Source organism: Hemibagrus wyckioides, linkage group LG02, assembly GCF_019097595.1.
Source record: "Hemibagrus wyckioides isolate EC202008001 linkage group LG02, SWU_Hwy_1.0, whole genome shotgun sequence".
Classification (NCBI taxonomy): Eukaryota; Metazoa; Chordata; class Actinopteri; order Siluriformes; family Bagridae; genus Hemibagrus; species Hemibagrus wyckioides.
In genome coordinates, this window is record NC_080711.1 from 24,291,428 (window position 1) to 24,316,297 (window position 24,870).

General features: G+C 40.0%; 2 protein-coding genes across 7 annotated transcripts in view; both read left to right on the forward strand.

Annotated features, from left to right (window-relative positions):
• The window catches only part of nubp1 (nucleotide binding protein 1 (MinD homolog, E. coli)), a 33,455-nt gene extending 24,445 nt beyond the window's left edge, over positions 1-9,010 (forward strand). The window contains exon 12 of one of the 3 annotated variants that reach the window (XR_009207285.1): positions 7,278-7,333. Coding sequence is in view for 2 of the 3 variants with exons in the window: in XM_058416454.1 (XP_058272437.1) it covers positions 7,278-7,342 (65 nt within the window). In the remaining variant the exon portion in view is untranslated. Of the gene's footprint in view, positions 1-330; positions 1,888-7,277 lie in introns of those variants that run through there. The other 2 variants (XM_058416454.1, XM_058416463.1) reach the window with 2 other exon arrangements.
• Positions 9,011-9,230: 220 nt separating this feature from the next.
• Positions 9,231-22,996, forward strand: ciita (class II, major histocompatibility complex, transactivator). 4 transcript variants are annotated; one of them, XM_058375481.1, is made up of 20 exons: positions 9,231-10,997; positions 14,508-14,555; positions 14,673-14,735; positions 14,830-14,868; positions 14,995-15,081; positions 15,184-15,234; positions 15,323-15,472; positions 15,592-15,684; positions 15,778-15,834; positions 17,041-17,160; positions 17,275-17,337; positions 17,420-19,094; positions 19,735-19,914; positions 20,593-20,658; positions 20,860-20,940; positions 21,232-21,315; positions 21,424-21,507; positions 21,642-21,725; positions 21,948-22,031; positions 22,527-22,996. In XM_058375481.1, exons 1-20 carry the CDS (start codon positions 10,733-10,735, stop codon positions 22,600-22,602), a joined length of 3,450 nt encoding a protein of 1,149 aa, XP_058231464.1. In that variant the 5' UTR covers positions 9,231-10,732; the 3' UTR covers positions 22,603-22,996. The 4 variants fall into 4 exon arrangements, with proteins under 4 accessions (XP_058231464.1, XP_058231455.1, XP_058231480.1 ...); XM_058375472.1 differs by having other exon boundaries at positions 9,232-10,997; positions 15,181-15,234; positions 22,527-22,995; XM_058375497.1 differs by lacking the exon at positions 9,231-10,997 and adding an exon at positions 11,047-12,386 and having other exon boundaries at positions 22,527-22,995.
• The last annotated feature ends 1,874 nt before the right edge of the window (positions 22,997-24,870 follow it).

Below are 24,870 nucleotides of genomic sequence, written 5' to 3' on the forward strand. Positions count from 1 at the left end.
TCAGGTTTTGCATACAATCACCAAAGCACCTGCTGAAGCCGGTCTGCCTGCAGGCCCTGTGGTGGAGGAGACCTCTGCACTCAGCTTCTAGTTGTATTGTCTCTGTGTTTCTAAAAATAACCCCTCTCTTAATTCCCACATCCGCCCCAAACTGACACGCAGTGACATGTATTCATAACATAATGCTGGACTTTTTTATTAATGAATGAGTAATTGTCTGAGTCATTGTCTTAGATGTAGGCTGATGTTTTTCATTATGGACTCTAGATTTCCTGTCCAGTTTTTTTTTCTTTTGCTCATAATTTAATTTAGCATCTCCCCATGATACAGTCTGAGGAACGATCACGCTGACCCTCTTCCACACGACTGATCGCTGTGATTGACGGAGGACAAAGAGGTTGCCACCCCCACTTATTTTGCTCCTTCGTCACTTTAGCATCCAGCTCTCCCCCCGATACAGTCCGAGGAACGATCACGCCAACCCTCTTCCACACCCTGAGCTCACAGACAAGTGATCGCTGTGATTGACGGAGGTCAAAGAGGTTGCCACTCCCACTTATTTTGCTCCTTTGTCCCAAGGCCACAGATTTGAACAGGATTTGAACTCCAGGTCATTCAGCAGTGGACTTTTGGGTGTGATTAAAGACTCTCAAAGATTTAAAGACTAAAAAATTCATCAGTAATAAAAAGCCATGTAGGTCACATGGAGGGTTAAGGATACAGAGATGGATTGTGAGAGGGTGCAGCATCATGTGATTGTCATGGTGCTTTCTCATGTGTGTTTTTTTTTCGGTAGCTATTTCAGTACCAAGCCACGGAGAATTAATACATATGACTAATTTTAGATCCCACTTTGGAATTTCTGCAACACCTTCTTATACACCACCAGAAAGAAGATTCTAGAAAGTGCATGTGGGAGTTTAGGAGAAGAGCCACCTCTGCTTTAAAAGCCCCTCTTTTCTTTTCTTTTTTGTATGCAACAATCTGCGGTGTAGCAAAGCTGATGAAATGACTTGTTTGAGCATCCATGAAAATGGAAAACACCGTTCTTCCCTGCCCATGTAACTTGATCTGCAGGCTTTAGACTCACAGCGTGTGCTGCAAAACCACGTGACTGGCAGGAAGATCCTAATGTGGAACTAAAGTCACTTGATGTAATCTACTAAAGTCTCAAATCTCAGCTGCCTTCTTAGATGTTTGGAGTTTTACAGACAGTCTTCTGCCGAAGTTGATTTGTTTTTTGATTTATTTTTAATCTAAAGCAGCTGTAGTAATGGAGAAGTCGCTCTAAACAGCTGCTTTCTTTCAGTTTTTGTTGTCGGAGTTTTCCTCACCGCTCCCTTAATCATTTACACCCACATATACAAAGGCACAGGTTTGGATTTCATCAATAAAACCATTCTATTTATGATTATATTGATATTAATGCTATTTACCCTATTATTGTTAAATCAGTTTGATATTAAATTAAACAGTCCACCACACTGTACACCGAGGGACTGAGGCGGAAACAAACCCAAAGAAAAATATGTAAATAAATTCAGTTCAGGTTTTTTGAAGTTCCCGTGGTGATAATAACAATAAACAACAGTAACAGTGTTAAAGTCGTATAAAGCTGCTGGACAATAAAGGAAAATAATAAACATCCCCATGGTTTGAGGAAGAAGTAGTTGATTATTTTACTAGAGCAGCACACCCTCAAATGTTTTATTCCTTTTCAGCTATACCCTGAATGTTTTATACAGAAGTTTCTCTTTCTATCTCTCCGAGATATATATATATATATAATCAGTGGCAGGCCGTGCATTTCACACCTAGGCCTTCACTGGTGTCCTTCCTGAATTAATCCACCACCTATACCATCATTTTTACGACTGTCCTACATTTGAAGAAAGAATTAAAAGTGTGTGGACAAGAAAAGTATAGGGATATAGGTTAAAAAAAAAAAAATATATATATATATATATATATATATATATATATATATATATATATATATATATATATATAGGAAAAATAAAAACTATCATAGTAGAAATTAAAGACCTCATAAATTATGAAAAAACACCAGTAGTTATGTAAAGCCATTAATGTATATAATGTATATAATGTATATAATATACATATACAAATATATGTGTATATAAAATATATATATCAAAATAAAATATGTATATAATATAAAAATAAATAATAATTATATAATGCAATATATAATATAATATACATAATATAATAACGTAATATAATGTTTATAAAAATACATAAATATGTATATATATGTATAAACATCTATAATATAAAGTATATAGTATATACATGTATGTAGATAAAAAAGACAAATATAAATGTAATGACAATAATACAGTATGTACAGTGTGCATACATAAGATAAATTATATATATAAAGGCAAATATAAATGTCCAATTTTAACAGGAATATCCATATCTATTGTGCAAAACCAATTGTAACAGTAAAGTGTCAGTGCAGTATGTACACAAAGATGTCCAGTGGGTGTGGTTATTGTGTGTGCAGAGTAGTGCAGAGTATACAGGTACTGCAATTATCATGTATGCAACAATCAGCTGAGGTAGAATGTAATGTTCATGTGTGGGGTAGGTCTAGAAAGTCCAGGTTCTAGGTGTTCTGGTTGAGGGCCCGAATGGCCTGCGGGAAGAAGCTCCCCCTCATTCTCTCTGTGTTTGCCTTCAAGGAACGGAAACGTTTCCCTGACCGCAACAGTGAGAAGAGTCCATTGTTGGGATGGCTGAGGTCCTTCATTATCTTCCTGGAAGCTCGGTGCGGACGGTACGCTTGGCTGATCGCTCCACCCTCTGGAGAGCTTACCTGTCCTCTTTGGTGCTGTTTCCAAACCAGGCTGTGATACTATTCTCCATGAACCATACACAAAATTCTCTCCTCAGTCCCCTTTAAATTTCATATGAAAACGACGGCAGAATTCGGCTCCTTCCCGTCTTTCAGCATGTTTTTCAATCCACAGACCGCGGCATCACAGAGCGAGGATCAGAGGACAGGTGTGTGTGTGTGTGTGTGTGTGTGTGTGTGTGTGTAAGAGAGATCCGGAAGACTCGTATTTGTCTTGTTCAGTACTCAAATGTTATACACATCTGTGCAATACAGTGGATTGTTGCAATAAGTTTACCATCCTACCCTGTTAGTCAAACCTTTATTTTATTTTATTTTATTTTATTTTATTTTATTTTATTTTATTTTATTTTATTTTATTTTATTTTATTTTATTTTATTTTATATTTATTTATTTATTTATTTATTTATTTATTACTATTACTATTACTATTACTATTATACCCTCACTGGGGGCTGAGCCCCCCTTAATTGAAAATTCTAGAATCGCCCCTGGACGCCATGGCAGTATATACTAATCAACCGTTAAATAACAAAGTAAAAAAGAAATTAGTCTACAGTATTTCACACCTCACAAGGAATAGTTTATGTGGTTCGCTGCCTCTGACTACTCCAATCAATTATCCAATCAAAGGACGGGAAATTGCTGACGTAATCATATGCCTGCTAGATGGCCCCAGTGACGCCAACTCGAAATCTGATTGGTTAATGAAATAATTTCATTGCCACTTATTTTAAGCTCCGGGCGCCTGCACTATTAATTCTGAAGGCCTTAAGGCAAATTTCTTTCACCCTGGCGACACATGATGTCATCCACTGGCTGAAATATGATTGGATAAATACTCTTATCATAAATATACACTTCTGGAAGCAGCGCAACCGAGAGAAAAGCTATGAAATGTAGAGAATAGACTATTGGGTATTGGGTATTAATTTAATACACATTCATGGAAAAATATATTAAATATATTAACATGCAAGTCAGTGATTCAGATCACTGCTGTTTAGGCCAGCAGAGAAGGACTTGCTGGCCCTAACGGTCCGCCACTGATATATACACACACATACATATATATATATATATACAACCATCAGTTATAACATTATGACCACCTGCCTAATATTGTGTTGGTCCCCTTTTTGCTGCCAAAACAGCCCTGATCCATCAAGTCATGGACTCCACTAGATCCCTGAAGGTGTGCTGTGGGATCTGGCACCAAGATGTTAGCAGCAAATCCTTTAAGTCCTGTAAGTTGTGAGGTGGGGCCTCCATGGATCAGAGTAGTTTGTCCAGCACATCCCACAGATGTTGGATTGGACTGAGATCTGGGGAATTTGGAGGCCAAGTCAACACCTCAAACTGGTTGTAGTGGTCATCAAACCATTCCTGAACCATTTCTGCTTTGTGGCACGGTGCATTATCCTGCTGAAAGAGGCCACAGCCATCAGGGAATACCGTTTCCATGAAAGGGTGTACATGGTCTGGAACAATGCTTAGGTAGGTGGTATGTGTCCAAGTAACATCCACATGGATGGCAGGACCCAAGGTTTCCCAGTAGAACATTGACCAAAGCAGGACACTGCCTCCACCAGCTCGCCTTCTTCCCATAGTGCATCCTGGTGCCATGTGTTCCCCAGGTAAGAGACGCACACACACCCGGCCATCCACGTGAAAGAAAACGTGATTCCACCTTCTTCCATTAGGTCCAGTTCTGATGCTCACGTGCCCATTGTTGGTGCCTTCGGCGGTGCACAGGGGTCAGCATGGGCACCCTGCCTGGTCTGCGGCTATGCGGCCCCAAACGCAATTTGAGCAACAGTAGCTCATCTGTTGGATCGGATCACACGGGCCAGCCTTTGCTCCCCACGTCCATTAATGAGCCTCAGCCACCAATGACCCTGTCTCCGGTTCACCACTGTTCCTTCCTTGGACCACTTTTGATAGATACTGACCACTGCAGACCAGGAACACCCCACAAGAGCTGCAGTTTTGGAGATGCTATGATCCAGTGGTCTAGCCCACCCACTAACAGGTGCCATGATGAGGAGATCATCAGTGTTATTCACTTGACCTCTCAGTGGTCAGTGGCTCACCGGTGTGTGTGTGTGTGTGTGTGTGTGTGTGTGTGTGTGTATATATATATATATATATATATATATATATATATATATATATATATAATAATTATATAATTATAATAATTATATAATTATTATATTATATTATATTATATTATATTATATTATATTATATTATATTATATTATATTATATTATATTATAATTGCTATAGAAACAATACACTACACAAACCTGCACTTTGGACGGTTTCTACTCCGTTTAGTTTAGCTGGTTAATCAGTGTCCCAGATTTCAAACAGTACCTTATCTGTCAGGGATTTGGGAAGCTGTAAGTCTCACTACAGATCCAGACTGCTGAGCAGAAACATCAGACACAATCCTGCCAGAGTGTAAAGATCATTACTTCAGGGTTAAAGGTCACGCTCAAGGGTTCAGCAGTGTTCTGGCTAGTTAAACACACAGCTTTCAGGCTATTAGCACAGAAATATGAACATAATTACTACATTACCACAGGAATATGTTTAGCCAAGCTGCCAAAACATGCCTCATGTCACACATTAAATTATGGTGAATGCTTGTGTGATGATTATTACTATGTAATAAAATTTTATTTGTTATTGTTCATGGGTGGTGCCTGTTATTTCCTAATTGCTTCTACCTTAGAAGGATCGAAAATGGCCATTAGTCCTCTCGGACTTTGCCCTTTGTAAACAGGACACTTATATTTTTAAATTTGTATCTTTACTTTCACACTTATTTTCTGACCACTGAGAGGACGACAACAGTAGCCAGGGTGATGATGTCATGAGAATCCTCACAATGGTGCCCCTCCTGTCTGGCCCTAGAGATTGTATCAAATGTTCCTGCTGTTTTTGTTTGGGAACAGCATGGACACAGATGGACTGAAAAGTTGGACTGGACACAGCAGCAGGATTCATTGAAGGACTCCAGAAGGTGTCGAAAGAATCAGACTAAACTGTCTGAGGGGAAAATTAAAGCTGGAATTTTTTATCAGACCAAAGAAGAAGATAAAGAAGATCCTGGAGATCCTGTGGTTAAGAACTACACGAGGCTCTGGTGAAGTGAAGAAGAACTACACCAGACACGAGACTCTGGTGAAGAACTACACGAGGCTCTGGTGAAGAACTACACGAGGCTCTGGTGAAGAACTACACGAGGCTCTGGTGAAGTGAAGAAGAACTACACCAGACACGAGACTCTGGTGAAGAACTACACGAGGCTCTGGTGAAGAACTACACGAGGCTCTGGTGAAGAACTACACGAGGCTCTGGTGAAGTGAAGAAGAACTACACCAGACACGAGACTCTGGTGAAGAACTACACGAGGCTCTGGTGAAGTGAAGAAGAACTACACCAGACACGAGACTCTGGTGAAGAACTACACGAGGCTCTGGTGAAGTGAAGAAGAACTACACCAGACACGAGACTCTGGTGAAGAACTACACGAGGCTCTGGTGAAGTGAAGAAGAACTACACCAGACACGAGACTCTGGTGAAGTGAAGAAGAACTACACCAGACACGAGGCTCTGGTGAAGAACTACACGAGGCTCTGGTGAAGTGAAGAAGAACTACACCAGACACGAGACTCTGGTGAAGTGAAGAAGAACTACACCAGACACGAGACTCTGGTGAAGAGCTTCCTACAGTGTTCTATGGATCGTTGTGGATATTTCTTGGAACGTTTCAGTGAAATCCCTCTGTTCTTGTGTTTGTAATTGGGACTAAACAAACTTCAGAAATTTCAGAAAAGTTCTTGTCTTTGTCTTTGTTTAACAGCAATGTTGAGAATAAAGTGTAAACCACAAACATTTCCTTTCTACACACGATGCTTTAACTGCATGAGCTGAAGATCTCCTATTTTTCAAAGAACATGCTAAACCCTAAGAGAAGACACTGAGGCTTCAGAAGAGTTAGCTGTCTGTGTGTTAAACTGTGAAAACATCTCTTTAGCGTGAAATGATTTGAACTCTCGTTTAAAAGCAACACCTGCGTCAGTTTGTTAGCATCGTACAGAGGTGACTTCACAGAGGAACAGCCTACTTCTAGCTAGCATGGTCATGGTTTGATTTATTTGGTTCAATGTGTCGGTGTGTAAAGGAAACGCAGACACGTGTGATGGTTTCACATAACGGTGGAGTCTCATCAGGCAGAAAAAAAACAGAAGTGATGGCTGTAAGGAAATGCACAGAGCCAAACATTAGAAATTAACTCCATCATTACCGAAACACAATCTACTGCATACTACTGTGTGTATCTACTCTAACCCTTTTCTTTTGTATGTTTTACAGGTATAAAAGAATACTGTGCTTCCGGTTCCACCTCTGACAGAAACCCAGACACGGCTATGGAGTGAACGTCAGCATCCGTGGCACAAATCACAATCGCTTCGTCAATCTTTGAATGTTTTCTACACAAGTTTCTCTTTTATAGCCTTGTTTTTTCTCCGGTTCCTTCTGCAAACACACCTGAAATCCGTACTCAGGATGTTTGGCTTTAACGGAACATAGCTGGGAATACAGGAATGCCTCATGAGTCATTTCTGGTCATGAATGCCTCACAGTATTCCTTTAAATTTCCTGTTCATTTTCTCGAAGGAATTATTTAGATCATAATAAATGTGACAACTTCACTGGTCTTTCTGATCCCTGATCCTTCTGATTCCTGATCCCTGATCCTGATCCTGAAATCCCTAAAAGAATTATTCTGATTTTTTATTAATCGTGGAAACAGATTCCATTTCCATCCGAGTTTCTGGGGTTAAATGAACAGTTCCCTTTTAACACACATCGCTAAACATGAAACTATGGCAATGGTTGAAATCTTCCTCTTTTATAAAACACCGGCAAAGCATTTATAAAGAGGAAGATTGAAACCGCTACCATGATGGAGGTGCAGAATCTCCGATCTGAATTTTCGTTAACGTGCACTTAAATCAAATCCAACTCATTTCCTACTCGTGTTTTCTATCAAGTGTTCTGAATTCTCCATTCCCATTGGTCATTCGAGTGTGTTAGGGTTTCTATAGCAACGTTCACACTGGCCCGTATGGCCAACGCTCCAAAATAGATAAAAAACCTTCCCTGGATCAGTAATTACGCACTCTTTTTTAAATATTTATGGAAGGAGTCTCCAGTGCGAGCGCTTTGTGACAAGATTTTTAGGAACGTTTTCCGACAGAGGAGTTTTTACTCTTTAGGCTTTCACCGTAATGAGATAGCTGATATAAGGAAAGTGAGAAGAGGAACCGGTTTTTGCGCCAACATTAAGCGTAACTAGAAATGGATAAAAAAAAATCGTACGAAGCGTTCATGAATAAATAAAATAAATGCCTTTCTGTGTGGAGTTTGCATGTTCTCCCCGTGCCTGCATGGGTTTACTCTGGGTTCCTCCCACAGCCCAAAAACATGTACATTAAGTTGATTGGTAATTCTAAATTGCCCATAGGAGTTAGTGTAAGTGTGTGTGGTTGTCTGTCTATATGTGTGGCCATGTGATGGACTGGTGACCTGTCCAGGGTGTACCCCTGTCTTTCACCCAATGTGTGCTGGGATAGACTCCAGCAGATCCCCCTGACCCTAATTAGGGATAAAGCGGGTATAGACGATGGATGGATGGATGGATGATAACATTTTGTGTCGTTCAGAAAGACTTTTTTAAGATTTTGATTCACTTTTGTCTTTTGACTGCCCCCTCGTTTTTCTGCGTGTCTTTAATCCGTCCTCTTTTTTTTCTGCATGACCTTTAAATCGTAGGTGAATTAAGCTGAACGTGGAAACCTCGGGGAAATTTTAAGAAATGCTCTGAAAAGGTCTGAAATTTCTAACCAGGAAAACGCCGAGGAGAAGAAGAAGAAACCTTTATGTGAACACACTGGGATTTTACGGGCCGAACCGGGAGCTCTGACAGAGGGAACATTAACTTTTCTACTTTTTCTTTTCTTTTTCTTTTTTTTGTTAATAAATCATTGTGAAATTATGCACATTATTATTAGAGAAAAAGTAAAAATGATGAATCATTTCAATGTGTGTGTGTTTTTTATCTATTAATTTGTTATAAAGTAGATAATAAATTATGTAAATAATTAAGAGCAAAAAAAAACCCAATGTGTTGTTTTTTGTTTTTTTAATTCATTTTATTTTATTTTATTTTATTTTATCTTATCCTATTTTATTTTATCTTTTTTTATTTTATATTATTGTATTTTATTTTTATTTATTTATTTTTGAGCTTGATTATGTTTTGTGATCATGTTTGACCTCAGAAATATTTTATTTTATTTTATTTTTTTCCCTCACTGGTCCTTTAAGGCTTATCAGCTTCTACACAGGGTTCTACAAAAAAAGCCCTTTTGGACAGTTCTCCATTCTTCAAGATTTCTTTGCAACTCTTAGATGTTCTTCAGAGGTTCTTTAAGCTCGCTGGATAATTAAGGGTCCTGAGCTTCCATAACAAGAGTTGAATTGTTTTCTGGCAGGAAAACATTTTGTTGTAAGGTTCTAGATAGACCCTTTAGGAGCCCCCCCCACACACACACACACACATATATACCCAGTTAATAAATACACGCTTAGAGCAAAAGTTTCTCCAAAGGTTTTGTAGAGGTTTATTGACTTTACTGCTCAAAAAAGTTCCTATTTGCAAAAAAAAAACAACTCAGATGTAGGGTTCTAAATCCTTTCTAAGGGTTCTTTAGTGCTTTATTGGATAACTAAGGATTCTCAGCTTCCCGAAAAGGCTTCTGCTTGGATTTCTTTCTGATGTGTAGAGATGAGAGTTGAAGGTTCCCCCACATGCTTCCATACACTCTTAGAGGGGAAAGGGGGGTTCCTGAAGGGTTCTCTGGACTCTTAGCTTCTAGAACATGTCGCTATGTGGAACCTTTTTCAGATAAACTCTCACTCTTTAGGTTCTACATTCTTCTTTGCAATAAGTACAGGTTCTTTCTGATGATTAAAACATCTCCAAGAGTTCTCCAAAGGGTTCTTTAAGGGTTCTCTGGATTCTTTTCTTTTTTTTGGTCTTGTAGTGGAAGGAAAACACTTTGTTGTAGCGATGCAGTGAAAAGTAGTGTGTGAATGTAATGCATTATCTCTTATACAGTTGTATATTTTTTTGACATGACACAATCCACACAGTGATAAGAACCTGTGGGGGATTTCCAGAAATTCAGAGCTGTCTGAAATGAGTTCACAAATTTCTTGTAGAATTGAAAGTCACTATGAAAGTCATTAAGAATGAGAGCGGCAGCTGTAACGGCTTCTTATCAGAGTTGTTTTCTTCGTGTTTTACGATTAAAAATGATTCCAGACCTAAAGTCTAAATGGAGTGTTACAGCTTGATGTAGAGCTGATCTCGGATCAGATCTGTAGATCCTCCACTAGTGTCTATCTCTCTGATCCGAGATTAGCACTGCACAGCATTCTGATGAATTTTATATACACATCGCATCATTGTGATGGAAACAAACTTCCCATTTCTCCCTTTACATCCGATTTCTAGTCTGAAAAAAAAAAAAGTGAAGTGAGATAGAGCCGTCCTCTTCGGCGTATCTGCGTACGTCTCTGATTTGGGAAAAGCACATGTGAAACTGTCCATCCATTACACACACAGGAGATTATTATCGATGCTTTGGTGCAAATTGCTTTTTCGGCCCTTTCTTTTAACCAGACAGTCTGGATGTTTGGAGAAGGTCCTGGATGCTTCGTGGTAATCCTATGAAGGACGCCGGCGCTCTCGTGGAATCATGGTGCCTTTCCAAGAGGTTCTATCTGAGGTCAGGAAGGTTCTGCAGGAGGCAAAGCTCCTTCCTTCACTCCTTACCCAGCTTGTGGAGGCTCAGATCTTCTCGGCTCAGTACTACCAGAGCTTTTTTGCTGAGAATCTGAGTGATGCGGATGTGGACGTAGACGATTTGGCCAGGAGACTCGCTCTTCCCGTTTGGGAGAAGTGGGATGCCAGCAAAGTGATCTTCTCCTCAGTGCTCATGGAGAATGAGCCGGAGAACCCTGGTATGATCTTTGTCTAATCCTATGGTGATTTCAATTGATAGTATTCTTTATTATTATTATTATTAGTAGTAGTAGTAGTAGTAATATTCAAGCCTCTATTTTCAGGAAACCACTTTCTTTCTGAGAAATCCGGAATGCCAAAAATAAATCCTGGTGGAATTTTGTGGGAAAGGTGTGCCACTGCAGCCTCAAGAACAGGCTTTTTTTTGTTTTTGTTTTTTTTCCTCCTAACCACCGGTTAACCTTTCCCAATATTTACCACTGCTACAGAGCCAGACTTGGCAAAGATGGCAGACATTCCTGCCTGGCAGGTTTTAATCTCTGTGCCATAGTAACTGTTTATCATTAATGATGTCATTTTTAAAAAATTCATTCTTTTAGTTTGACTCTTTACTCATACGTTAGATCACTCTGACTTGTCTAAAGGGAGCATGTGTGTGTGTGTGGAACACCAGACTGCTACGGCGGTGGTGTTGTCCTGGGCACAGTACCAAGTCAGCAACCAGGAAGTGTCATTTAGGCTACAGTGTTTGTGTATTTGATGTTGTCTAGGGTTGTCCAGCAGTAAGCTTAGCAACGTCCTGTAAAGCCAAAAATAATAATAAATAAAAATAGAATGGTGCTGGAAAATATTTCTGGGAAAATCACACTGGCTATGGAAAGAGGGGTAGCTTGTCCCTCTTACTCCCGTATGGAGTCAAACAGATGAACGGAGAGAAAAGCTGAACAGTATACGGCCAAAAGTATGCACACTCCCTGACCGTCACACCTATCCAGGAAGATGTTGAGTGTCTTAAAGGTGTGGTGGAAGAATTGGAGTGTCCTGCACAGAGTCCAGAATCTAATTCAAACCCACTCAACACCTTTAGGATGAACGGGAGTTTTATCAACATCCCAACTTCAGATCATAGAGTCTGATCTCATTAATGCTGTTGTAGATGAATGAACACAAAGATGACAATGAAAGGGGAATAAATGTGATATGTGGGATGTGATATTGAACAAGCACATGGGTGTGAGGGTCGGGTGTGCACAATCTGACAGACAGACAGATAGACATGTGGACAGACAGGTCATTTTTTCTGTATATATATATATATATATGCCTGATGTGATTGATGCCATTGCTATACGTCATATGTTTAATTAAATAATTAATTTAAACCAACATGAAATGCTATAGTGTGTCACCAGACTCAGCCAAATCCAGCCACCTAAATGTGAAAGTAAAACCAAACCAAAACAAAGCCAAACTGCGCACCATACCGCTCGGCACTTCAGAGCACAGGCAGAGAGAGCAGCTTCCGCTCCAGACCTACTGAGAAAATCATTAAATGAAAAAAAAAAAATGGGTTTTGCAGTGTAATATGGAGCCGCGCTCTGAAACAGGTAATTTATTATTTTTTACATTTAATAGAAAACTATAAAATAACGTCTTGGTGACACTTTTGCGCGCCTTTATTGTAATGTTACGCTTTATTTGAATAGATTTTCTTTTTTTAGAAATATTTTTTATTAATATTAATTTTATATATAATGTTTGTTTTTGTTTTTTACATGATTTGTATAAAGATGCATTTTTGTCTGCTGCTGGAATTGTAATGTGTTGAAATGTTGCGTCTCTTAACACCGCTGCGTTATGAACGGTTGACGGTGCGACCTGTGAGTCGATGCGATGGCTCGTGAGAGTGCGGGTAGGTGCGGTTTGGACCGGAGGCACCGAAATGACTCCATAATAATGCGTTGCGCACATCCAGTAAAACCGCTTTAAAGTTTTTTCTCATGAGTGCACTGTTGTGTTTTATATTCATTGTAGTCGGGGAGGAAGAAGAACTGATATCATCTAATTATGATTTCTTACACAGTAGTGCTATTCATGTCCATGAGGCTGAGGAGAAGAAGGGCCATGTTTGTGTAACAGTATTATACACGCTTTCATTTTTAAACCAGATCAATAATAAAGTGTTTTAATCCATTCATGTAATTTATACAGCTGAGAGCAAAACATGTCTGTTGTGCAAGTTTACTGCAAGGTGCACACTGCTTCCTAAAAGAGCATTTCAGATAATAATGGAGTGTACTGCTTCAAAAATGATTTGTTTTGGATCATTTTCCTTTTTTAAAGTGATTTCTAGGATAGTTAGGGGTCACACTGTGGAGTAATACAGATAGTTAAGGGACAAGGTGCATGCTTAATGCCTTCTTTGGATAGCTAAGGCTCATAGTACTTCCTTAAAGTGGTTCCTTGAATAGTTCGGGGGTTTATTTTGTTTTTATATATTAATATATATATTGTGTTTTTAAGGGGTTCTTTGGATAGCTAAGGGTCATAGTACTTCCTTAAAGTGCTTCCTTGAATATTTAGGGGCTATGTTGTGTTTTTATAGGGTTCTTTGGACAGTGAAAGGGCATGTTGCTTTATTATATAATGTCCATGAATGTTTAGGGGCTATGTTGTGTTTTTAAGGGTTTCTTTGGATAATTAGGGGTCATAGTGCTTCCTTAAAGTGGTTCCTTGAATGTTTAGGGGGTATGTTGTTTGTTTAAGGGGTTCTTGAATGTTTAGGGGGTATGTTGTGTGTTTAAGGGGTTCTTGAATGTTTAGGGGGTATGTTGTGTGTTTAAGGGGTTCTTGAATGTTTAGGGGGTATGTTGTGTGTTTAAGGGGTTCTTGAATGTTTAGGGGGTATGTTGTGTGTTTAAGGGGTTCTTTGCACAGTGAAAGGGCATGCTGCTTTATTAAACAGGGTCCATGGTTGTTTAGGGGTGTATTGTGTTTTTAAGGGTTTCTTTGGATAATTTAAGGGCACATTGCTTCTTTGAAGTTTTTTTTTTAAAGTTAGGGTGAGTAGTGTATGTGTAAGAGGTTCGTTGGATCACAATGCATCTTTAATAGATTTTTGGGATAGTTAACACTTGACATTGTGTTTTTTGGATACTTACAGGGTATATAGTATCTTTATCTTTATATATCTCTATCTTTAAAGGGGATCTTTGGATAGTTAAGGAGCACAGTGCTTGTTAAGTTTTTGTTATTCTGACAGTTACTGTATAACATTGATCTGCACTCTGAAATAAGTAATCTTTTATTTTTATATGTGAAGAAGCTGTATATGAACTCACTGTGCTGTAAATAATGAGAATAAATGTATGTTAGTGATGTTTACAGCTGAGTAATGTTTTTTGCCGTAATATTAACATTAGGAGCTCTGTTGCTTCCTTAAAGGATACTTTGGATGCTTCGAGGCTCCACTGGGCTTATAAAGGTCCTTCTGAATAACTCCTGATTTCCATGAGGTCCATACTGAGCTAATATATTAATAGTGATTTATTACATGAACAATATTTACTGCATAAACAAAAAAGCCTATAAGCAGTGTAAATAAAGGAGTAATCCAGGCACAGTAATGTCCTTTCATTTATTCATGACAAATAATTCTAGATAATTTAGCACTAAGCTTGTTTCCTCTCACACTGATGTCACTGAATCTGAATGTCTGTGTTTCACAGAACCTGAAGACATCATGACCAATGTGGATCAAGGGGAAACCCCTCCTGGTGAGGATTTGTGATTGTATATACTGCATATGCATGTGTGTGTGTATGTAGTATTTTGATTTGGCTGGTACTTAAATGAAATATGAACCATTTTTGTTTGTTTTTATTAAACATCAGATCGGTTATTGGACCTCATCGTGTCCACTCCGATTGAAGATTTTCCATTTGAAGAGTTTCTCGGTCAGTTAAACTCCACTCTACACAAAGAGCCACAATTCAGTTTGTAGAAATGATATTTTAATTGCATTTATGTGTTGTTGTTTTTTAACAACAGACACAAGTTACTCAGAAGATGTCTGGGACGCAATCCCAGGTGAGTGCAGTTAAAGCCCTCGGTGGTAGATAAACAGTTAATCTGGTCAAGGTAAACCAGTGTGCTTTTATGTTGAGCACTAACAGTAGATTTGTTGTTTTCACTGAATCATACCCTCTTCATCAGATGGATCAGACGATAAAGCCACACTGGTATGTGAAGTTTACGAGAAGATTTCCCCTGGCAGAAAAGCACAGAAAAGGAAGCGTAGAGGTGAGCGTGATTTAAATTCACTGATTATCTTTCTTTTTATTTCTTTTGTCTTGTTTTTCCCCACATAACTGTTGGTGTGTGTGTGTGTGTTGTTCTCAGCAGTGGATGAGAGAGCATCAGAGAAAACTCCTCGCTCTAAACGCAGTAAACGAGGTAAATTAATGACAGTGAAAGACGACAGCACACTCATTTCATGCATTAAGTTGATTTTAATTGGTAATCCCCATTGTTTCCCACTCAGGTCTCATCCCTCCATCACCCCCCAAGAGCTCTGAAACAGCCCCAGGGTTCAACACTTCTGTACAGGAAGGGGATTTCCATCTAACCGGCATGTCCTCGTTTTTACACCTCCCCTTAACGATTGCCACCACTGCCTCCCTGATGCCCTCTGGTGAACATCAGCTCTAATGTTTTAGTCATATTTTACGATCGCTTTTCAGCCGTATCTTAATCACACGTGTGTGTGTGTGTGTTTGTGTGTGTGTGTGTTTTTCTATCCCAAACATTTAGGTGCGCCAGCAATGCAGATCATTCAAACATTCAATCCTCTTTCTTCTCCGGTCATTAAAAGTATTCTGCCAGTTGGACACACCTATGTGTTGGGTGAGTCACGAGTATCATTATCTCGCTCATCTTTGTGTTTGTAGCGTCCTTAACAATAACTAATTAACAATAATTTTTTATCTGTCCCTGTAGTTTCACCTCAATCTCTAGCTCCAGTGCCGTTGCCACAGATCGCCCCTCTGTCACCTCGTAAGTGAAATAAGATGACACTTTCTAGATGATCCCTTAGTATTGTTGTGAATTCACCGAAAGCAGACCAGGGGAAGTAGTGTTCATCAGGAATTTTTTATTGGAGATCAGAACAAACTGTGGTGGTACTGTGGTCATCGAGTCCAGTGAAAAGGAACATACGTTACGGTTTTAAAGGCCTTGAGTGGGCAGGTTTTGAAGGTGTGACAATACAAACTTACTAGAGGTAAAACCCTTAAACAAAAACCCCCAAGCAGAGGTGGACCTCACGGGCATTGACTCCCTGGAATGATAATGCAAAAGCCTAGAGGTGATACTCTTAAACAAAGCATTGAATGGGAGAAAGATCCAAAGGGTCAGCCACCCAACTGTCTGCTAGTTTACAGTTCCTGATTTGATCACCATTTGGTGGTGAGAGCTGGGATATGGAAATGGTTATTCTAGAGTGACCTCAAAATATGTTTTCCTACACCAGAAACAGGCAGTCTAAATAATGACTTTTGTTTTTGAGTCATAAAGAGTCGTTATACAGTAATCAGACAATCTCCCATGGCGCTCTGGAGTTCTATTCAAAAGCAGAATTCCAGAAAACCTCATTCCCAGAGTCATCACTGCGGTATGGCTGCAGGGTGAGGAGCTATAAATGGAACTGGTGTGTTTATTTCACCCCACACTGTGTTGCAGTATGTTGAACTCATGATTGGTGGCCAAATCAGACGGTCACAGAGGTGCTGCATACAGGATCATACGGAGTCATACTGAATACTGAACTGGACCAGCAGCTGCTGGAGCTGGTCAGATTTCCACAGCTGTGACAGGAAATATATCCTCAGCTCCGTCTTACAAGGACTATCTAAGGACTTTCCACTTCAGGATTTCTAAGGGAAGCTCAGGAAGTTTTTTTGATAAGATGATAAGTGAAGTGAAGTGAGTCAGAGGTTTTATGAGCACTGTAATTAATAAACTGTTTAATCCTGACTGATTTAAACCTGGCATGATGAAATAATGTATAATTAAATAAACCAGCCATGCCAGTTCAGCTGATGTCAGGTGAAGGGTCGGGAAGAGAAATATGCAGAATGTGAGGTCAGAGAACTTTGAATGACTTTGGAACTGATTGACACGAGCACACGTAGATGTTCAGAAGAATGATAGTACTTAATGTATGTGTATTAACCATCAACTGTCCTTCTTGTGCTTCTTCAGTGGACGGTACAGTGGCTCCTTTAGAGCTCAGCATGTCCATTCAGCCTGTAAGCTCGTTATCGGACAGTGCGAGTAGGAGTCAGTCTCCATCCCAAACAGCTCCAGTTTCACCCTCAAAAGGTAGACTTACTGTTCTTACCTTTGGTTATATACTCAGTATTTCAGTGCCTCCTCATATGCTGGTGTTTTTGTAAAACCATGTCTTTCATTTTGTCGGATTTTGTTCCATCACAGACAAATCACCCTCCAAAGATCTTCCTGCAACCCAGGAGATCAAGAAGATTCCAGTGATACCAAGTGAGGAGAAATAAGTTACTCAGTTCATTCTGTATCTGATGTGCTCATGTGAATAATATCTGATCATCTCTTTCTTACACAGAGAACATTCAAGACTTTATCGAGCGTTTGAAATCACACCTTGGAGAAACGTGTAGTATGATGCAAGGAGGAATGAGCATGGAGTCACACTACATAGACACGCCGCTGGTGCAGAGGAAGCTGATAATCAGGACTGGAAAGAATGCAAACAAATGCTTAGAGAAGGAACTTGTGGTGCTCAGTGACTCGGAGCGAAAGAAAGCCATGATGCACAGGAGCCATGTTTTCCAAAACTGTGCATCCAATAACAAGCACCTAATCACCGTCCTTGCGAAAGCCGGCATGGGAAAAAGCACTTTCGTCCAGCGTTTGGCCTTGGACTGGTCCAGCGGTGGCCTTCAGCAGTTCCAGTTTATCTTTCTACTGAATTGCAAGCTTCTCAATCTGACTCAGAGCAGCTTCAGTCTGAAGAGTCTGCTTTTCGATTCTTCCACGTCTCCCCAGTGTGACGATGGGGAGGCCGTCTTCAAACATGTGCTCGCCTTCCCAGAGAACGTTCTTGTAGTTTTTGACAGTTTCGATGAAATGAAAGACCTCGAAGGTCTTCTTCAGTCCCCTGCTACCTCAGCAACGGATGGCAACTACAGTATCAGGCAGCTGTTCTCTGGTTTGTTCCAGAAAAAGATTCTGTCAGGGTGTACTGTTTTGATCGTCACCCGACCCAAAGATGTCCTGAATCAGCTGCTGCGTAAAGTAGACAGTATCCTGGAGTTATCTTGCTTTTCTCCGAAGGACATAGAAACGTACGTCTCTAACTATTTTGAGGACGCTTCGGAGAAAGAGGACGCACTAAGAAAAATCCAAAACCAAAAGTACATTTTCAGCTTGTGCTCGAACCCTTTGCTGTGTCGTTTTACCTGCTATTTGGCGGAGCATCAAAAAAGCAGTGGTTTGCCATCGACTCTAACGGATTTATACCAGAGAGTGCTGGGCCAGTATCTAGAGCAGAATGATGACCTTCAGGGATCCAAACAGGAACTTGTGCAGTTGTGTAACGTGGCATGGGATGGGTTTAAGACTCAGAACTCCCTTTTAAACCAAAAACAAAACCAAAACCTGGTAGACTACGGACTCAACTCTGGGATTCTTTTAACACACACAGGAAGGGAAGAACCAGACAACAGCCAGGTCACTTATTTTGCTAATCTTTTTGTGCAGAACTTTCTAAGTGCCCTGCTTTTGGTACATTCCAGTGAACTGAGCGATAAAACGCTTCTGGCTCAGACCACGCTCCACCAACGGAAAAAAAAGGTTCATGGAGAATGGCAGGATGTGCTTCAGCGGTACACAATGGGATTACTTTTTCAGAAAAACACACCTTCCTGCTGTAGGGTTTTCCAGAGCAGTACTGACCTCCAGGCTAAAAGAAAAACAGTGGAAGTCCATTTGGAAAACCTGAAGCCGGGCGAGCTGATTCCCAGCAGGTTACTGGAACTGTTTCACTGTGTGTACGAGGCCAGAAATGTCAAACTGGCCAAACTTCTGGTCAAAAACCTTCCAGATAATCTGTCGTTTTGTGGAGCTCAGCTCTCTCCAGTGGACCTCCATGTTGTTTGGCATCTTCTTTCACAAACCAAAGGACTGAAACGGACGTTTTCCCTCGACTTGAGGGACACATGCGTTCCCCTCAGTGGTCTCAAAGAGCTGGTCGCACTGGACTTTGTCACATCGTTCCGGTGAGAAATCCATGTTTTTGTCTTTTTACTCAATTCTGCTTCACCCAGTGCAACAGCAGCGGCGTTATAAGTTTGTTCCGCTTCAACAAGAACCTGACCAAGATGTTGCTAATAAAATAAAAAGTCATGGTTCACGTTCATTCGTTCATACAATACAGTCTCTCTCAGATTGGGCAGTACCGCTCCTGCTGGTGATTTCCCAAGATTCCCAGATTTTCTTCCACAGTTTCAGACATTTCCAGAACTTGTTTATCGGTCATCGCGTGTCCCAAAGGCGGTGACTCGGCCACCAGCGGACGTATTAAGCAATCTATGATCATACATTTTAACTTTCATTTCAAACAATTTTCATTTCTGAGTTGCAATTTTCTTTAGCAGCAACATTGAAATAAAGCACACACTAGTAATGTTTGAAATGTATGGTGTGTTATCAGGTCTAGAATCAAGAGGAATCATTTAAAACTGAAATGTTAGTTCTTGTGATCAGAAATATTTCCATATGGTTTCTTAAAGCAAAAGAATATATTTGAGATATTTTTTAAATATTTTAAATATTCATGTTCAAATTTTTTTATTTATGTATGTGTTTATTAATTCATTAATTAATTTGTTAATTTATGGCCTGTTTTTCCCTCAATAGGGCCCCTACAATGGACACCATTAACCTGTGGAAGGACTTGCATCGCAGCTGCGATCAACTGAGTTTGAAAAGTGCTATTGAAAAGTTTACGATAAATCCTCTGAAGGTGTCGCAGGTGTCTCATGTGGAGAACCTGTTCGTTCTTGTACAAATCCACAATGAGAAGAAGCTGCCCTTATGGTGAGACATGAACAGACCTTTAACTGGGGAGTGTGTGTGAGTGTGTTCTGTGTAGATGTAAAGTCTCTTAAAGAGCAGCTGTGGACTGTTAGATCATAGGTGTCAAACCGGATCCACAAAGGGCCGGTGTGGGTGCAGGTTTTCATTCCAACCGAGCAGAAGCCACACCTGATTCCACCTGTTTAATCAACTGATCTTGGCTTTCTGTAGACTCAGGTGTAGCTTCTGCTCGGTTGGAACGAAAACCTGCACCCACACGGCCCTTTGTGGATCCGGTTTGACACCCACGCTTTAGAGGAACCACAGCTGCTTTAATCCAACTTTTCAAAACTGGAGTGATGCAGTAATGAGTAGTTCTTCTTACCTGAAGGCTGTGAAGGTCACAGCTAAGCGTAAATTCTTCCCTCAGATGAGGAAGAATAATCCCAGACCAACAATACAGATCTACAGCTTTACAGTTTACTAACACTGCTGACTGACACATCCAACAAAACCTTTTCTTTAAGATTAAGACTAAATTCATCTTCCTCTCATCTTCCATTGGTGTGTTTCTGCTCTTTGGTTGAGATTTGTCTTCACATTAATGCCACATATTTGAAACAGAGAGAGTAACAGAGAACAGAGAGAGTAAAGCACTTGTGTGGCCAGTTGTATTGACCGTCTCTGTCGTGTTTTCAGCGAGGCCGAGCCGGCTCTGGAGGACGGCGTCCCGGCAGTGAGATATCTTCAGAAGCTGGAGTATGAGTGAGTCCTGCATCAATCACACACACGTGCTCTTACCGAGACCCTACATCCAGAAACCCTGCTCGCTGTGCTGATGTTTCCCACTCATGTTTTAAAGTTGTTTAGGGGCATGTTGAGTCCACAGGAACACTGTGATGTGTGTGTGTGTGTGTGTGTGTGTGTATACTGATCAGTGTGGTTTGTTTTCTCTATGTATTAAAGACTCGGCCAGCAGCACAACCCTGAGGTTTTTCTCCAGCTGGTGAAGATCTTGCCTGCTCTTCAGTCTCTCCATCACCTGGAGTAAGTGCTCTTCTTATAAACATTCAGCTGGAGAAACACTTCTCATGCTTTAAAGTCTTAAAGAGAGATTGAGTGAAAGAAAGAGAAGGTAGAGAGATTGAGAGCAAGCAATGCTAAGAAGGTAGGAAGAAAGAAACGAAAGAAAGCAAGTGCAGAAGACAAGAAAGAAAGAAAAAAGTAGAAATGTGAGAGTTTCTTCTGTAAACGTGATGCTGGCGTTACTGCACTGCTGAAGACTTCACGCCTCACTGCGCCTCTCATTCATGCTCTCATCTTTTTCTTCTCTTCCAGTCTGGAGAATAATAAGATGGGAGATGTTGAAGCTGAACATCTGGCCGGTGTCCTGAGCTCACTGGCGTCTCTCAAGCTGCTCAAGTCAGTCTCACACTTCTCCCTGAACTCAGTGATTCGTTATAAAATCTCTCTGTGGAAGTGTCTCACTGCATGAAGTGTAACGCTCAATTCCTTCCTCCGACATTCCAGTCTTTCTCAGAACTGCATCGGAGATGGTGGAGTGCGGAGACTGTCACAGGCCCTGGCATCCGCGTCCTCGCTGCAGAGCCTCAGGTACGACCTCCTGCCACGCCCACCTGAACTCCTGCCACGCCCACTTCATTCATTCGCATGCTGACTGTAGAGAATTAGGCAGTGTTTGGTGTTTCTGAAGGAAGCTGTAATATTTTCACTCCGTCCTCCTGCAGCCTGTACGGAAACGTGATCGGAGACAGCGGAGCTGAGAGCCTGGCCTCGGTTTTACCGCTCATGACGTCTCTGCTGGACCTGGAGTAAGTGCTGTTTATAATTATTCATATTAATCTCTAATGAGCAAGCCTAGGGTGACTTCTTACATGTTTTGTGTATAAATTCTTTTTATGTTCTAAATAAATATTTTCTTATGGCTAATGAATTTGTATTCTTCTTATCTCAGACTTCTGATGATGATTATCACATTAATAATAATAATAATAATAATAATAATAATAAACATTATTATTATCTCTCCTCAGTGTAAAGTACAACAAGTTCACAGACGTCGGAGCCAAAAAGTTGAGTGCTGCGTTAAAGAACTCGACCAGTGTGAAGTCTCTACAGTACGTTACCTCTACACACACACACACACACACACACTCTCACTCACATACACACACACACTCTCACTCATACTCACTCACACACACACATACATCAAACTGTAGGTTATTTATAAATACATTACTAGCTTCAGATTTCATCTTCATCATCATCATCATCATCTTCATCATCATCATCCTCAGTGCATTAAACCCGTCCTCAGCTGTAACGATGTAGACGTATTTGAATTTTAACACAAATCTGTTTGAGTGCTGAGAGCTGGACATGGGGTGTGGAGAAATGACCGCAGCTCAGCTTTTATCTTGAATTATTTCCATTTTAAACACAACCTTCAGTCAGGAAAAAGTCTGCTGTTCCCGTGCTCTTCTCCTGGTCATGACTCTTCATTACAGTCATATTTGTTTGTTTGTTTGTTTGTTCCTCATTGACACTGCTCTCATCTTCATTCTTTCTTTTTAGTCATTCCATTTTTTTCCCATCTATTTTTCCTCCAGAATGTGGAACGACTGTGTTCCCTACGGTGTTTTGGAGCATCTTCAGATTCAAGACTGCAGAATAAAAGCTCTTTAATTTCAAATAAAGTAAAGAAACACTGCTGCTGCTGACCCTCTGTCCTCCAGACACACACAGGTGACCCTGTGCTCTCGCCTCCTTAGTAAAGACACTAATGTCCCACGGTGCCTTCACTTTTACGTTGCAATATTTCTCTTTTTGTTATAAGCTACTGTCTAATAAAGGACTTTTATTTTATAAAGAAATAAATCAGGTGAGTTCTAATTATTGTGTTTTTTAAAATAGAAGTGAAAGGAATATTTGTGGAGTGTGTGTGTGTGTTAGTGTGTGTGTGTTAGTGTGAGTGAGATTGTGTGTTAGTATGTGTGTTTTAGTGTGTGTGTTAGTGTGTGTGTGTTAGTGTGAGTGAGATTGTGTGTTAGTGTGTGTGTGTGTGTGAGTTAGTGTGAGTGAGATTGTGTGTTAGTATGTGTGTTTTAGTGTGTGTGTGTTAGTATGTGTGTTTTAGTGTGTGTGTGTTAGTATGTGTGTTTTAGTGTGTGTGTGTTAGTATGTGTGTTTTAGTGTGTGTGTGTTAGTATGTGTGTTTTAGTGTGTGTGTGTTAGTATGTGTGTTTTAGTGTGTGTGTGTTAGTATGTGTGTTTTAGTGTGTGTGTGTTAGTATGTGTGTTTTAGTGTGTGTGTGTTAGTATGTGTTTTAGTGTGTGTGTGTGTGTGTGTGTGTTAGTATGTGTGTTTTAGTGTGTGTGTGTTAGTATGTGTGTTTTAGTGTGTGTTAGTATGTGTGTTTTAGTGTGTGTGTGTTAGTATGTGTTTTAGTGTGTGTGTGTTAGTATGTGTTTTAGTGTGTGTGTGTTAGTATGTGTTTTAGTGTGTGTGTGTTAGTATGTGTGTTTTAGTGTGTGTGTGTTAGTATGTGTGTTTTAGTGTGTGTGTGTGTTAGTATGTGTGTTTTAGTGTGTGTGTTAGTATGTGTGTTTTAGTGTGTGTGTGTTAGTATGTGTTTTAGTGTGTGTGTGTGTGTGTGTTAGTATGTGTGTTTTAGTGTGTGTGTGTTAGTATGTGTGTTTTAGTGTGTGTGTGTTAGTATGTGTGTTTTAGTGTGTGTGTGTTAGTATGTGTGTTTTAGTGTGTGTGTGTTAGTATGTGTGTTTTAGTGTGTGTGTGTGTTAGTATGTGTGTTTTAGTGTGTGTGTTAGTATGTGTGTTTTAGTGTGTGTGTGTTAGTATGTGTTTTAGTGTGTGTGTGTGTGTGTGTTAGTATGTGTGTTTTAGTGTGTGTGTGTTAGTATGTGTTTTAGTGTGTGTGTGTGTTAGTATGTGTGTTTTAGTGTGTGTGTGTGTGTGTGTTAGTATGTGTGTTTTAGTGTGTGTGTTAGTATGTGTGTTTTAGTGTGTGTGTGTTAGTATGTGTTTTAGTGTGTGTGTGTGTGTGTGTTAGTATGTGTGTTTTAGTGTGTGTGTGTTAGTATGTGTGTTTTAGTGTGTGTGTGTTAGTATGTGTTTTAGTATGTGTGTGTTAGTGTGAGTGAGATTGTGTGTTAGTGTGTGTGTGTGTGAGTTAGTGTGAGTGAGATTGTGTGTTAGTATGTGTGTTTTAGTGTGTGTGTGTGTGTGAGTTAGTGTGAGTGAGATTGTGTGTTAGTATGTGTGTTTTAGTGTGTGTGTGTTAGTATGTGTGTTTTAGTGTGTGTGTGTTAGTATGTGTGTTTTAGTGTGTGTGTGTTAGTATGTGTTTTAGTGTGTGTGTGTGTGTGTGTGTGTGTTAGAATGTGTGTTTTAGTGTGTGTGTGTTAGTATGTGTGTTTTAGTGTGTGTTAGTATGTGTGTTTTAGTGTGTGTGTGTTAGTATGTGTTTTAGTGTGTGTGTGTTAGTATGTGTTTTAGTGTGTGTGTGTTAGTATGTGTTTTAGTGTGTGTGTGTTAGTATGTGTGTTTTAGTGTGTGTGTGTTAGTATGTGTGTTTTAGTGTGTGTGTGTGTTAGTATGTGTGTTTTAGTGTGTGTGTTAGTATGTGTGTTTTAGTGTGTGTGTGTTAGTATGTGTTTTAGTGTGTGTGTGTGTGTGTGTTAGTATGTGTGTTTTAGTGTGTGTGTGTTAGTATGTGTTTTAGTGTGTGTGTGTGTGTGTGTGTGTGTGTGTGTTAGTATGTGTGTTTTAGTGTGTGTGTGTGTGTGTGTTAGTATGTGTGTTTTAGTGTGTGTGTTAGTATGTGTGTTTTAGTGTGTGTGTGTTAGTATGTGTTTTAGTGTGTGTGTGTGTGTGTGTTAGTATGTGTGTTTTAGTGTGTGTGTGTTAGTATGTGTGTTTTAGTGTGTGTGTGT